The following is a 15,373-nucleotide window of genomic DNA, read 5'->3' as shown; positions in this document are numbered from 1 at the left end:
CAATAAAGAAATTTAAAAAAAAACAATTAGGAAAAAAAAAGCAGGGACTCAAACAGTTACTTTCACACAAATATTCATGGTAGATTAGTCACCATAGCCAAAGGCAGACACACCCCAGATGTCCAACAACAGATGAATGAATAAACAAACTGTGGTATATTCATACAATGGAACGGTGTTCAGCCATAAAAGAGAATGAAGTTCTGATGCAGGCTTCAACATAGACAAACGTTGAACACATTAGAGCAGTGAAATAAGCCAGACACTAAAGGACAGATATATGACTTCTCTATATGAGGCAGCAAGAATATGCAAATTCATCAAGACAGAAAGTAGAATAAAGATTACCAGGACCGCACTGCTGGTGTGGCTCAGTTGGGTGAGCAGCGTCCTGTGCACTAAAGGGTTGCTGGTTTGATCCGGAGCGGGGTACGATTCTCTCTCGAATTGATCTCTCTCTCTCTCCCTCTATTAAAAAAAAAAAGTCAGGACCTGGGGGAAGGAAGGATGGGGAGTGATTAATGGTACAGAGTTCCTATTTGGGATGATCACATATTTCTGGAACTGGATGGTTGCACAACATTGTGAATGTACTTAATGTTGATGAATCGTACACTTAAAAAGCATTAAAGTGGCATATTTTATGTTGTGTATATTGTACCACGATAATAATAATAAACATTAAGAACAAGTAAAGGAGGAGGAGGAGGAGGAGGAGGAGGAGGAGGAGGAGGAGGAGGGAAATAGAATTTGTAAAAGGAGACTGAGGAGCAAGGTCCTGTAGTCATTGTGGGCTTTGGCTTCAGTCTGCCTCAACAGCAAATCCGCAGATCGAGGTCTCCTGACAAACTCTGTGTATCGACAAAACTCCAGTGAGGCTCCCACTGGTCGCTAAGGTGAGTTCAGTGACCCAAGCAAAGGTCACCTGAGGGCTGGGCTGCTCCACCCGGCCCGGGGGGAGGGGGGACGAGGCTGTCACTGGGCCTGCAGGGTAGGGGTGGGTGGGCATGTCGCCCACGTGACCTAGTAGATGGCGAGGAGCGGTGCAGGGAAAGGACGGGGCGTGGCTAGAGCGAGGGGCGGGGCTGAGCCTTGCGGGGCGGGAGGGGTTCACGCGGCGGGCACGGCGGGTGAAGGTGGAAAGCGCTGACCCCGAGGACCGCCTCCCGGCTTGGGCGCTGGGTCTGGTGCCTTAAAGGGGCTGCGATGGAGTCGGAGTGGGAGTCGCTGAGCGCGCTGGGGGCGGTGACCGCCGTGTGCCTGCTGCTGTGGGCGACGTGGGGGGTGGGCTGCACAGTCTACGTGTACCTGCTGCCCCCGGTGCGCCGGGGGGCCCCTTGGCTCAGGGCGCACGGAGCCTGGGCAGGTGAGAGGCAAGGGCCCTGTGCCCGGCGGGGAGCTGGGGGCCCGCAGGGACGCGGGGACCAAGATAGATGACAGGCGAGGGCCCCCCGATCCGGGCAGAGGCAGAGGGGAGTTCTGGAAGCAAGAGAAGTGAAGGCTGGGCCAGCCAGGGCGAGGGGGCATGGAGGCCCCGAAACTGTACAGGTGAGGGGAGCAGGTGTCAGAGGCCAGGCAGGTGAGGGATGAGGACAGGGCGGGGTGGGGGTGGGTCTCCGCGGGAGGGGCTGAGGAGGGGCTGGGCAGTGCCAGGCCACCCCTCCTCTCATCCTCCTTCTCTCCGCTCCAGTGGTGACAGGAGCCACCAGTGGCATCGGCAAGGCCTATGCACACGAGGTGAGCCCGGGCTCGGAGCTGGGTGGGCGGTGGGCGCTCCCGCTGTCGGGTTACCTGTTGCCAGGGGCTCCTACTAGACTGGGAATTGTGTGCGTGACCTGGTTCCCTCAGACGCTCTCTCCTTCCGGAAGCCCTCCCTCTCCTCCCAGCCTGGTTCACGGGCTTACACTGGATCTCTACAGCCTCCTGACATCCCCCATCAGCGCCCTGATTCATTCATTCAAACCATATTCATTGCCCTAGCTGGTGTGGCTCAGTGGGTAGAGCATTGGACTGCGGACTGGAAGGTCCCGGGTTCAATTCCAGTCTAGGGCACATGCTCAGGTTGCAGGCTCGATCCCCAGTAGGGGTCGTGCAGGAGGCAGCCGGTCAATGATTCTCTCTCATCATTGATGTTTCTATCTCTCTCTGCCTTCCTCTCTGGAATCAATAAAAAACATATTTTTAAAAAATTAAAAGAAAAGATATTCATTGATCACCTCTGTTGCCAGGCATCTTCCAGGTGCTGGGAGGAAAGCAGTGACCAAAATAGATTTACAAAATGAAAAGACCTTGCCCTCATGGAGCTGATGTTCAATAGAGTGAGGGGAGACAGGTGTGAAGACAAGATAAATACATAAAATGTAGAGTGTCAAATGGCTGTAAGGGTTAAGGAGAAAAATAAACCATGAAAGGAGAACAAGGAACCCTGAGGATGTTCAGATACCAATTTTTATGTAGGGTGATCAAGAGACGGTGTCGCTGAGAAGGCAACCGTGAGAAAGGACCTGATGGAGATGCGGGTCATGGGGATACCTGGGAGAAGGGGTTTCTGGGGAGAAGACAGAGCCAGTGCAAAGGCCCTGGGGTAGGAAGCATTGTTACTGAACCAGAGAGTCCTCGAAACTGTCCAGGTGACCAAACGTTAGACACTGAACTGTGTAGTGGGGACATTAAACCAGTTTTTTGGCAGGGCATCAAGGCAGGAGAATGATGAGCTGTCACTCAAAATCCAAACTCCCTGGTGGTTTTTCATCAAGGTGTTTAAAAATATATATATATATATATCTTTATTGATTTCAGGGAGGAAGGGAAAGGGGAAATAGAAACATCAGTGATGAGAGAGAATCTTTGATCAGCTGCCTCCTGTACGCCCCCTACTAGGGATGGAGCCTGAAACCCGGGCATGTGCCCTGACCAGAATGGAACCATGACCTCCTGGTTCATAGGTCAATGCTCAACCACTGGGCCACCCTGGCCAGGCCATCAAGGGTATTTAAAGGCAAAGATTGAGGGTTAGGGGTCAAGGGCAAAGCTGATAGGTTAGTTTTTGTGCAAACTTCAGTGGTTTCCCTTTGTTTCATGAATTTAATTCCTGAGGGCATCTTGTCTGGTGTCTTTGTGACTGTGGTTGATTGAAGAACCAAGATTCTGCAACATACCTCATAATTGTGTCAGTGATGTTATCTTTAAAGCAAAAGGCAGGAGCTAACCATCTTGCGATCAGTGTTATGGCTTAGGCAATCATTGCTTTGAGAGTAACTAGCTGTGTATTTTCTATTATCTCAAGCAAAGTGTACTTCTTTTTTAAAAAATATATTTTATTGATTTTTTTTATAGAGAAGAAGGGAGAGGGATAGAGTTAGAAATATAGATGAGAGAGAAACATTGACCAGCTGCCTCCTGCACGCCCCCCACTGGGGATGTGCCCGCAACCAAGGTACATGCCCCTGACCGGAATCGAACTCGGGACCCTTGAGTCCACAGGCCGATGCTCTATCCACTGAGCCAAACCGGCTAGGGCACTTCTTTTTTAAAAATATATATATTTTATTGATTTTTTACAGAGAGGAAGGGAGAGGGATAGAGAGTTAGAAACATCGATGAGAGAGAAGCATCGATCAGCTGCCTCCTGCACAGCCCCTACTGGGGATGTGCCTGCAACCCAGGTACATGCCCCTGACCGGAATCAAACCCGGGACTCTTCAGTCCGCAGGCCGACGCTCTATCCACTGAGCCAAACTGGCTAGGGCCAAAGTGTACTTCTAAGCATTTTTTTCTGAAACTTGTTTACAGGCAGGCCCCTGGGGCATGACTGACGTAACCTTATTAACCTTTGGCGGTAAGCTACCTGACAACCAAAGCACTTGAATCGTGTAGTTAAAGCGTACACCTGTGTCACTAAACTCTGTGATCCGATACCTAAATGTGTTTACTGTTGACTGTCCGTTTCAGCGTTGCTTGTTGGAGAAGCAGGCTGGAGGCCACTGTGATTGTGTCAGAGGGAGAGAGAGGGAGAGGGGAGCCGTAGGAGACGAGGATAGTGATGCAATTTCAGGGAGGATCACGGGGAATCTGGTGGGTTAATATGGGGACTTTACTATTTACTGAAATGGGAGGGTTCTGAGCAGAAGAGGGATATGATACTGCAGGAGGTGAGGTGAACGCAGGGACCTCTGCTAAGAGACTTTAAAAAAATCTGCCAAAACCGGTTTGGCTCAGTGGATAGAGCGTCGGCCTGCGGACTGAAAGGTCCCAGGTTCGATTCCAGTCAAGGGCATGTACCTGGGTTGCGGGCACATCCCCAGTAGGAGATGTGCAGGAGGCAGCTGATCGATGTTTCTCTCTCATCGATGTTTCTAACTCTCTATCTCTCTCCCTTCCTCTCTGTAAAAAATCAATAAAATATATTTAAAAAAAAAAAATTTAAGCCGCCCTAACCGGTTTGGCTCAGTGGATAGAGCGTCGGCCTATGGACTCAAAGGTCCCAGGTTCGATTCCGGCCAAGGGCATGTACCTTGGTTGCAGGCACATCCCCAGTGGGGAGTGTGCAGGAGGCAGCTGATCGATGTTTCTCTCTCATCGATGTTTCTAACTCTCTATCCCTCTCCCTTTCTCTCTGTGAAAAATCAATAAAATATAAAAAAAAAAAAAATTAAGCAAGAGATGCTGGCAACTTAGACCAGGGTGATAACACTGGAGGTGAGAAGTAGTGGGTTCTGGATTGATTTCGAAGGTAGAGCAGACAAGATTTATGGAAAAGATTGGATATAAGGTATGACTCCAAACTTTTGACCTTATAGCCTGAAACCTTGCTAAAACTCACTTCTTAGTTCTTTTTATTTTTTTATTTTTATTGATTTCAGAGAGGAAGGGAGAGGGGAGAGAGAGATAGAAACATCAATGATGAGAGAGAATCATCGATCAGCCGCCTCATGCACACCCCGCACTGGGGACCGAGCCCACAACCTGGGCATGTGGGCTTGACTGGAATCCAACCTGGGATCCTGTAGTCCTCAGGCCAACACTCTATCCACTGAGCCAAACCAGCTAGGGCTCACTTCTTAGTTCTTATAGGTTTTTTTTTTTCTTCAGATTTCTTGGGATTTTCTTTCTTTTTTTAAAATGTATTTTTATTGATTTCAGAGAAGAAGATGAGAGAGAGAGAGAGAGATCAATGATGAGAGAAAATCATTGATCGACTGCCTTCTCCACACCCCACAGTGGGGATCCAGCCCGAAACCCGGCATATGGGAATTAAACCATGACCTCCCAGTTCATAGGTCAACCTTCAACCACTGAGCCACACTACCTGGGTCTCTTGGGATTTTCTATGTAGACAATCATGCCATCTGTGAACAGATCATTTTATTTCTGCCTTTCCAATCTGTATACTTTTTATTTCTTTTTCTTGCCGTATTGCACTGGCTAGGAAATTCAATATGATGTTTGAGTGGTCAGAGTGAACATCACACTGGCTGGGCTGGGGTTGATTTTTGTAAAATAATTTTTCTGTTTATTGATCATATGCTTTTTCTTCTTTAGTCTGTTTATATGTTAAATTACATTGATTGATTTTTCAAATATTGAACCAACCCTGAATTAATGATATAAATCTAATATATATATATATATATATATATATATATATATATATATGTTGGATTTGATTTACCAATACTTTGTTGAGGGTCTTTGTGTCCAAGTTTATGAGGGATATTGGTTTGTAGTTTTCTTTTTTTTTTTTTAATATATTTTATTGATTTTTTACAGAGAGGAAGGAAGAGAGATAGAGAGTTAGAAACATCGATTAGAGAGAAACATCGATCAGCTGCCTCCTGCACATCTCCCACTGGGGATGTGCCCGCAACCCAGGTACATGCCCTTGACCGGAATCGAACCCGGGACCCCTCAGTCCGCAGGCCGACGCTCTATCCACTGAGCCAAACTGGTTTTGGCTGTAGTTTTCTTTTCTTGTAATATCTTTGGGGTTTGGTATGAGAGTGATACTGGACTCACAAAGTATAGTACTACAAGATTTTTTACCAGAACACCTCAAAAATGTAGCTGCAACTACTGAGATGGGGTTGAACTGAGGGAGGAACAGGTTGTTGAGAAACAGACAGGAGTTTAGTTTTGGCCATTTTAACTTTGAGATGCAATTAGGTGTCCAAGGTGAGAAGTATGCAGCTGAGTGTGCCGCTCTGGGGTTCAGAGGGAATGTTAATGTGGAGATGCATGTTTAAGCATCATCGATATCTCAGTGCCATTTATTTGTTTGTTTGTTTACTCTTTATTGATTTGAGAGAGAAAGAGAGAGAGAAACATCAATGTGAGAGAGAAACATCAATCAATTGCCTCCCATATGCACCCTGACCAAGGATTGAACCCACAACCCGGGTATGTGCCCTGAACGGGAATTGAGCCCACAGCCTTTTGATGTATGGGACGATGCTCCAACCAACTGAGCCACACGGGCAAGGGCTCAATGCCACTTAACATCACAAGACTAGATGAAATGACCTTGGGAATGGGTATAGCTGGAGAAGAGGAGCACATTCTGAATCACCCCAAAGTGCTCCCTGGAGCACCCAAAATTAAGAGGCATAGCAGTTGAGCAGTGACGAGAACTGGGATGGAGTAGGAGGAAAACCAGGGACAGAGGGGAGGCCTTACAAGCCGGGTGAGGAGCGTTGCCAGGAGACGGGGTGACCAGTGTGTTGGTTGCTGCTGGGAGGTGCTGAGAATACAGCACTGGCTTGACCAACATGGAAGTCATTGGTGACCAAAGTGGTTGGGGTGACATGGTGGGGACAGGGGCCCAATTGGAGTGGGTGCCGAGGATCCGGAAGGAGAACCAGTGGAGACAGTCCTTTCTCAGAAGGTTGAGGGAAGGGGAGTGGGATGATAAGAGACAGGCAACGCCTGGACCGGGAAGAGGGGAGCGATTTGGCAGGTTCGCATGCTGGTGGGAATAATCCGGAAGAAGGAGAAGTTTTGATGTGGCAGAAGATGGGAGAAAAGCTGGAGTGATGTCCTTGGGTGGGCAAGAATGGAGGGGAAGCAAGAGCTCCAGGAGAAGGGGAACCCTGGAGGGAGGGGAGAGTAGGCGGTGAGTCTGCCATGGGCACTGTGTCCTCAGCACCACCCAGCAATGAGCAGGTCCAGTAAACACATTTCACATAAACGTATGAATGAGAAAAGGAGCGGACACTCGAATGATTGAATTATTTTTTAAACTGTTTTTATCGATTTTGTTACAGAGGAAGGGAGAGGGAGAGAGAGATAGAAACATCCATGCCTGCTGGTGTGGCTCAGTGGTTGAGCTTCCACCTGTGAACCAAGAGACCCCGGTTCAATTCCTGGTTGGGGCATGTGCCTGGGTTGTGGGCTTGATCCCCAGTGTGGGGCGTGCAGGAGGCGCCTGATCAGTGGTTCTCTCTCATCATTGATGTTTCTCTCTCTCTCTCTCCCTCTCCCTTTCTGAAATCAATAAAAATACATTAAATAAAAAGAGGCCGCAGGCGTGGCTCAGTGGTTGAGCTTCCACCTGTGAACCAAGAGATCACGGTTCGCTTCCCGGTCAGGGCACATGCCTGGGTTGCAGGCTCGATCCCCAGCAGATCAGTGATTCTCTCTCATCATTGATGTTTCTATCTCTCATTTTCTCTCTGAAATCAATAAATTTTTTTTTTTAAAAGAAACATCCACGAGAGAGAAACCTCCATGAAAAACATCCATCGACTGCCTCCTGCACACTACCTGCTGGGGATCGAGTTACCTCTTGGTGAATGGGACGATGCCCAACCACTGAACCACACCGGCCAGGCCCAATGATTGGATGCTTATATCATTAAGCATGAAAGCCCAAGTCTTTCCTGGGGCATTCAAGGCTCTATGATCTGGTCCCTTGCCCACCGCACTGAGCTACCATACAACTGGCCCCTTCTCCCAGGGCTCGTGGACCCCTGGCTGTCCTCTAGGCTGCCAGCCTTTGTGCGAGGGCCTTCGCACTTGCTGCTCCATCTGCCTGGATTGCTCTTTCCCCAGAGGCATGTTCCTTGAGGGCAGGGTTTTGGTTTCCTGTTTTGTTCCCCTCCACAGCCACAGTGCTGACAACACTGTGCAACTCGCAGCCAGTGCACAGTACATATTGGTGGCATCCCTATGCCGTATATAAAAGGCTAATATTCAAAGTGTCCCTCTGGAGTTCCACCTGGAGAAGGGGAGGTGGATTGCTCGCTATGACGTGTGCTGACCACCCGGGGGTGGCGGGGACCACGGTGGGCGACCTGTGTGTGTGTGGGCGGGGGAGGACGCTGGGTGGAGGCGTGAGGCTGGTGAGGGAAGGAGGAGGTGGGATGTGGGGAGGAGGGAGACCTGGTGGGCCCTGATCGCTGGCCAGGCCTAGGGACCCTACCAATATCGTGCACCGGGCCTCTAGCTAATGGATAAATCATTAAATTCCCCCCCAGCTCGCCCGGAGAGGTCTGAACATCGTCCTCATCAGTCGCAACCTGAGCAAGTTGGAGCATGAGGCGAAGGAGATAGGTGACAGCCGCAGGGGTGGAGGTGGTGGGGGTGCTGGGGGTGCTGGGGGTGGTGGAGGTGGTGGGGGTGGTGGAGGTCCTGGGCTGGGAAGGTTGGGAACGGGGGCTGGGACGGGAGGAGGGCGTGGTAATGGGACGTGGCCGGGCGGGGCGGAGCTTCTGCTGCATCTGGGCCCAGGGAAGGAAGGATGGAGCAGGGGCTGGGGCTGAAGCCCGCGGACAGGGGTGGGGGGGCACAACTGGGACTGGGTTCCAGCTCAGGGCCTGGCTCCCACTGCCTCTCCCCAGAGCGGCTTCATGGCAGGGTCACTCGAGTCATCCAGGCGGACTTCACCGGTGGCTTGGAGATCTACGCGGCCATTAGGACAGGACTGAGGGACCTGGAGATTGGAGTCCTGGGTATGTCCAGCCCGCTCGGGGGAGCCGCGCCCTCAAGGGCCCCCATGCTCACCCTGACCCGAAACCCGCTGGGGTCGCCCTCCCTCTGCCCCCAACCGGTCTCTCCGGGGCTGTTGGAGCGACACAAACAGCTTGTCTCCTCCCGCTCAGTGAACAACGTGGGCATGTTGTATGAAAACACCCTGGTGAGGCTGCTGGACCGTGAGGACGTCGCCAAAGTGAGTGAACCGAGTCCGCGCCCGCTCTGCGCTCCTGCGCCCGCTACTGCCCCCTGTTGGAAACCCACGCGGCCTGTGTGTGGGTTGCGGAAGGAGGCACCCTGTGTATTTATATGCCTTCCGTTGGAAAATGGTTTTCAAAGCTGCGCGTCTCTGATGTCCAGGACGCGATGGGGGCGCCCTCTGCATCGCCCAACCAGGACTAGTGCTCAGGTTCTCTGCTTCTGCCCTTTCCGGTCCCCGGGTGCCAACGTTAGCGGGGAATGGCCCACCTGGGAAACCAGTGCCTGCCACTCAGAGTCTGTGGTTTTCTACATTGTCCGTTGGGATCGTTCTTGAATCCCACGGCTTCTTTTTTCTTTCTTCCTTTTTTATTTTAAATACATTTTTATGGATTTCAGAGGGGAAGGGAGAGGGGGAGAGAACTAGAAACATCAAAGACGAGAGAGAATCATTGATTGGCTGCCTCCTGCAGGCCCCTTACTGGGGATGGAGCCAGCCACCCAGGCATGTGCCCTGGCTGGGAATTGAACTGTGATCTCCTGGTTCATAGGTGGATGCTCGACCACAGGTGGACGCTCAACCACTGAGCCACACCAGCCAGGCAATAGGGATGGCTTTTAAATGTTAAATATTATTATTTCAAAGAAATGCACATGCTCATTTTATCAAATCTAAAGAGGCCAGTTGTGTATTCTGCCTCTGGTATTAGAGGCGGTCATTGTTTGAGACTAACTCTGCAAATGAGAATGAAAAAAATATTTTAAAAAATAACTGTTTAAGGCCCTAGCCGGTTTTCTCTGTGGTTAGAGCATCGGCCTGCAGACTAAGGGGTTGTGGGTTCGATTCTGAGTCAAAGGCAGGTGCCTGGATTGCAGGATCCCTGCCCCTGGTCCAAGTGCCTGAGGGAGGTAACCAGTCAATGTGTCTCTCTCACATTGATGTCTCTCTCTCTCTCTCTCTCTCTCTCTCTCTCTCTCTCTCTCCCCCCCCTCCCTCTGTCCCTTCCACTCTCTCTAAAAATCAATGGGAAAAATATCCTTGGGTGAGGATGAACAAAAAATATAAAAATAATAAAAAATAACTGAGGGCATTATTCCTAAAGCAATGAGGAATTGTAGCACCACGATTTTGGGGAAAAGAGAATCCAAAGATATAGATCTGACATTTGGAGCAATATTTCCCTACAAGGTGGTGCTGAGAGACATTGATTTGTGATTCCAATTAACCCATTCAATTCAAACCCATGTTGTTCAAGGGTCAACATGGGTTTGAGACCAAAACCTCAAATCAACAATACAATTATTTATATTAAATATACAGCATTCAGTGAAATATAAGAGGAATATTAGAAGAAAAATCATGACCATAAACAAAAGAAATGATAATGCAAACAGATGCACGTGTGACCAAGATTGAACCTGCAATCCAGGTATGTGCCCTTGACTGGGAATCAATCCGGAATCCCTTTGGTCCGAGGGCCAACACTCAAGCCACCGAGCATAACTGTCCAGGGCTATATATCTATTAAAAATGCGAACACCCAGTGGAAATGGGAGCCATATTTGACAGGCATTCTACAACAGAGGAAATCCAAATGGCCAATAAATATATGAGAACTTATTCAACCTCATTCTTATCAGAGAATCGAAAATTCAAACCAGAATGAGGTACAACTGCACAGCCACTAAAATGGTTAACCCTAAAAGTGTTGGCAATACCAAGTGTTGTCAGGATGTGGCACAACTAGAATTCTTAAACTCTGCTAGTGGGCATATCAATTTGGACAATGTTGGGGAAACTGGCAGTACCTCTTAAGGTTGGAAATATGCATGCTCCCTCATCCCCCCCACGTCACTCCTGGTTGTATGAGCCCACATGTGCTCCAAGGACACATTCAGGAGTGTTTCTAGATAAATTATTTGTGACAGCCCCAAACAGATAGTGTTGCAACCAATATCTTTCTATTGAATTCATTCCCCACGTGTGTGAGTACCTTGGAAAGGAATGAATGTCCAGACGTGGAGTTGATGAGTCAAAGGGTACGCACACTGTAAATTCTAAAAAAAAAAAAAAAAAAGTGTCCATCTTAAAAGAAAAGTAAGCTAGGAAATAAGAAAAGGTGGGGGTGGAGGCAGGGTTGGTGGAGGGAGGACTATGGTTCTGTTTCTTCCCCAGAGACTCTCTGATGTCATAAACTGCAACATCATGTCTGTGGCCCAGGTAAGCCTGGGCGAGGAGGAGTTCAGTCCACGGTCAGCATAGCTCTGCCCACTCGGGGTGGTCCCCCCACTGCCTGCCCATGGAGAAGGCGCTAGGGGAATACTCCCCAGGAGAAGGTGGGGGGATGGGAGTGAACTTGAGGGGGAGGGGGCAGGAGAAAGGACTGGAAAACGGGGCCCTTCCCACTCTTCTCTGCAGATGACCGCAATTGTCCTGCCCCAGATGGTCTCCAGGTAAGAGGCAGGCCTTTCCTCTTACACTCTGGCGCCTCCTCCATCCCACCTCCGGGCTTCCCCGCTTCCCCTGCTGACCCAGCCGCGTTTCCAGCTCGCCCCTGTCCCTCTGACATTTCTCGGATTAGGACATGGCTCAGGGGTGGAGGTGGGGGAATCACCTTTCCACGAATGCTTCCTCCTCCAGGCGCAAAGGCATCATCATTAACATCTCCTCATTTACTGACAAGAAGCCCTGTCCACTTTTATCAGCCTACGCCGCTTCCAAGGTACCCAGGCCCCACAGACCGCGGAGGGCCGCCCTGCCATAGCCCTGAATGCGTGTGTGCGCGCGTGTGAGAGACACCTGGGCACAGCCCAGCAGGGATTGTTTGTTTGTTTGTTTTTAAGAGAAACGGAGGCTCGGGGAAGAGAGAACAGGAGGTGGGAGTGAGATCGGGGCTGGTGGGTGGAGTAGAGGGTGGGTGTAGGGGAATACCGGGAGGGCGTGGAACGCTGAAGCGTTCAGGGGTTAAGGTGAGGACTTGGGGCGGGAGATTGGGGGCTTTCTGGTCGGTGCTGGGGCAAGGCTGGGCTGGAGGCCTCTGCACAGCGAGGCTCACGAGCCTGGGGTCCTCCCTCTCCTTCCTCCACAGGCCTTTGTGCGAAACTTCTCGCAGGCAGTGGGCGCGGAGTACTCCTCCCAAGGAGTCATCGTGCAGGTGCCTGACTCCTAAGGGACGTGACCGTGACCGAGTGGCAGCTCCGGAGGCGAGGGGCTCTGGCGGGGGGAGGAACTCAGAGACAGTGGAGGAGACTTGAAGGACTGTAGTGGAGCAGCCTCCCCAGCGGAGAGTGTTTGCAGGGGGCGTGGCCTCTGCGGGGCGGGGCCTGAAGGGGAGGGCTGGGGGCGGGGCCTGGAGGGGCGGGCCGTCTGAGTCCCCAGTGGGAGAGCAGCAAGTGGGTGGGACTCTGGGATTTTCTCTTTTCCTTTTTTATAAAAATATGTTTTTATTTATTTGTGTTTATTTTTTAAACATTTTATTTATTTTTTTAAATATATTTTATTGATTTTTTACAGAGAGGAAGGGAGAGGGATAGAGAGTTAGAAACATCGATGAGAGAGAAACATCGATCAGCTGCCTCCTGCACATCTCCCACTGGTGATGTGCCCGCAACCCAGGTACATGCCCTTGACCGGAATCGAACCTGGGACCTTTCAGTCCGCAGGCCGACGCTCTATCCACTGAGCCAAACCGGTTTCGGCTATTTTTTAAACATTTTAAAGTAGAGACTTGCATTTATTTTATTTTTATTTTATATATTTTTATTGATTTCAGAGAGGAAGGAAGAGGGAGAGAGAGAGAAACATCAAAGATGAGAAAGAATCATTGATCGGCTGCCTCCTACACGCCCCCTACTGGGGATCGAGCCCGCCACCTGGGACCCTTCAGGCTGCAGGCAGAGGCTCTATCCACTGAGCTAGGGCGGGACTCCGGGATTTTCAAAGAGCCTGGGAGCTAAGCCAGGGTGAGATGGGAGTTCTCCCCTTCCTTAGCTCCTTGCTTCCTGCAGACGGTGAGCCCCTTCATGATCGAGTCAAATATGACCAAAGACATAAAGTACCGGACACTGTTACTGAGTTCCGAAGACTTCGCTCGGCAGGCGCTGGACACCCTTGGCCTCACCTCCCAGACCGCCGGCTGCTTCAACCAAGCTGTGGTGGTGCGTTCCTGGTCGCAGAGCGGGAAGGGACACTCCCTGGCCCAGGGCCCCTCGTCCTTCCTCTGCAGGGAGGACGTGTCCGGAGGAGGGGAGGGCCCCCACCTTGGGCTGGGAAGACAGGAGAAGAGATGGGGGGACCCACGCGTGGGTGTATCCTGATTCCTGGTACCTCTTCTTCCCAGAACGCCCTGCTGGCTCTCCTCCTGCCCGGTTGGTTTCGTCTCAGTCGCTGGGGACTGAAGTGTTTACTTCTGTTGAGCAATGCTATGGCGAAGACAAAGCCCGCCCATAAACGGCCTTGAAGAGGCGCGGCCACTCGCCTGCCACCCCCCCATCCTGGGCCAGGGCTGTTGATGTTAGCAAAGGTGTCCCACACGTGGGGATGGGTGACAATTAGGCCCACCGCACAGAACTGGACACCGGAACACCTGGATATTTGGGGACAACTGTGGCATCTCTGACCTCTGACAGAAAGATGGCATTTTTTAAAAATATGTTTTATTGATTTTTTACAGACAGGAAGGGAGAGGGATAGAGAGTTAGAAACATTGATGAGAGGGAAACATCAATCAGCTGCCTCCTGTACACCCCCTACTGGGGATGTGCCCGCAACCAAGGTACATGCCCTTGACCGGAATCGAACCTGGAACCCTTCAGTCCGCAGGCCGACACTCTATCCACTGAGCCAAACCGGTTAGGGCAAGATGGCATTTTTTGAGACAACTAGACAGCCATGGGGATATACAGTATGTGTGTGTGTGTGTGTGTGTGTGTGGGTGTGTGTATATATATATATATATATATATACACATATACATATATATATATACACACACTTATACATATATACATTGAGTGGCCAGAGTATTATGACCACCCCATCAGTACTTCATTGAGCCACCTTTTGCCTTCAATACTGCGGCGATTCTTCTTGGCATTGACTCCACGAGATGTTGAAAGGTGATACGAGGAATCTGACACCATGCCTGATGAATAGCACTGTCCAGTTCTGTGAGATTTGATGGTTGTGGAACCAGCTGCCTGATGGCTCTTTTAACTTTGTCCCACAAATGCTCAATTGGATTGAGATCTGGTGATTGTGGGGGCCACCTAAGCAAGGTAAAGCCTCCCTCATGTTCTTGAGACCACTCCTGCACAGTACGAGCACCGTGGCATGGCGCATTGTCTTGTTGGAAGAAGCCATCTCCATTGGGATACGCCATCAACATGATAGGATGAACTTGATCAGCAACGATACTTAGGTATGTTGTGCTATTTAGACGTTTATAATGATCTGGCCCTCTAGCAACTTCAGCACGAAATTATAGCTAATTTGCCTACCAACGTCAGGTGGTCATAATAATCTGGCCACTCAGTGTATATGTAAATGTACATATACCACTGATTTTCAATGTTTTTTATCTCATGTCACACATAACCTAATTACTAAAATTCTGCAGCACATCAATATATATATTTTTTTGCCAATCTGATTAAAAAAACAACTAGGCACAATTTTGATTCATTCATACTAAACAAGCTATTGCTGTGTTGGCTGTTGTCATTTTTTTCTTTGACAATCAAAGGGAAAAGAGGTCAGTGCCCCTGACTAAATATTTTAAAAATTCTTGCGGCACACGGGTTGAAAATCGCTGATGTATACATGTATGAGTATATATAAATAATTGTAGCGGTGGTGGTTGCAAAACTTTGTGAATACTCTAAAAACCTGAATTGTACACACTTACTAGTAAAGGCTGAATTTTATGGTATGTGAACTATATCTCAATAAAAATAATTTAAAAAATAGAGATCCCCCAAGCATGCGTGTGTGTGTATATAAATCTAATCCATTGCTCACACCAAGCACTTGCATAAATGAGCCAGAAATCTCCGTGTTATAATGGAAACACAACTAGAAGAATACACGAATGAATTCCTTTCCATTTGGGGTTTAGGAAGTGCAGGAGGCAGCTGATCAATGATTCTCTCTCTGAAATCAATAAAGATTTTTAAAAAAATATATATTTTATTGATTTTCTTACAGAGA

At 49.4% G+C, this 15,373-nt stretch overlaps 1 protein-coding gene across 1 annotated transcript; it reads left to right on the top strand.

Annotated features, from left to right (window-relative positions):
* The first annotated feature begins 1,130 nt into the window (after positions 1 to 1,130).
* LOC138999925 (very-long-chain 3-oxoacyl-CoA reductase-like) lies at positions 1,131 to 15,135 on the top strand. Its single transcript, XM_070402142.1, has 11 exons — positions 1,131 to 1,366; positions 1,691 to 1,737; positions 8,472 to 8,547; positions 8,835 to 8,945; positions 9,096 to 9,163; positions 11,342 to 11,386; positions 11,585 to 11,619; positions 11,807 to 11,888; positions 12,255 to 12,320; positions 13,174 to 13,323; positions 13,506 to 15,135. Exons 1-11 carry the CDS (start codon positions 1,207 to 1,209, stop codon positions 13,623 to 13,625), a joined length of 960 nt encoding a protein of 319 aa, XP_070258243.1. The 5' UTR covers positions 1,131 to 1,206; the 3' UTR covers positions 13,626 to 15,135.
* The last annotated feature ends 238 nt before the right edge of the window (positions 15,136 to 15,373 follow it).

The sequence above is a fragment of the Myotis yumanensis genome, unplaced genomic scaffold (assembly GCF_028538775.1).
Source record: "Myotis yumanensis isolate MYYU_CA2020_CCGP unplaced genomic scaffold, mMyoYum1.0.hap1 SCAF_23, whole genome shotgun sequence".
Taxonomy (NCBI): domain Eukaryota; kingdom Metazoa; phylum Chordata; class Mammalia; order Chiroptera; family Vespertilionidae; genus Myotis; species Myotis yumanensis.
This window is presented reverse-complemented; position numbering and strand designations above follow the sequence as displayed.

Bases quoted from the DNA above. Each gene is read 5' to 3' on its own strand.
- LOC138999925 (XM_070402142.1), top strand. From the start codon at position 1,207: ATGGAGTCGGAGTGGGAGTCGCTGAGCGCGCTGGGGGCGGTGACCGCC. The intron at 11,620-11,806 runs GTAAGAGGCAGG...TTCCTCCTCCAG, and splicing joins CTGCCCCAGATGGTCTCCAG to GCGCAAAGGCATCATCATTA. The intron at 12,321-13,173 runs GTGCCTGACTCC...TGCTTCCTGCAG, and splicing joins CCCAAGGAGTCATCGTGCAG to ACGGTGAGCCCCTTCATGAT.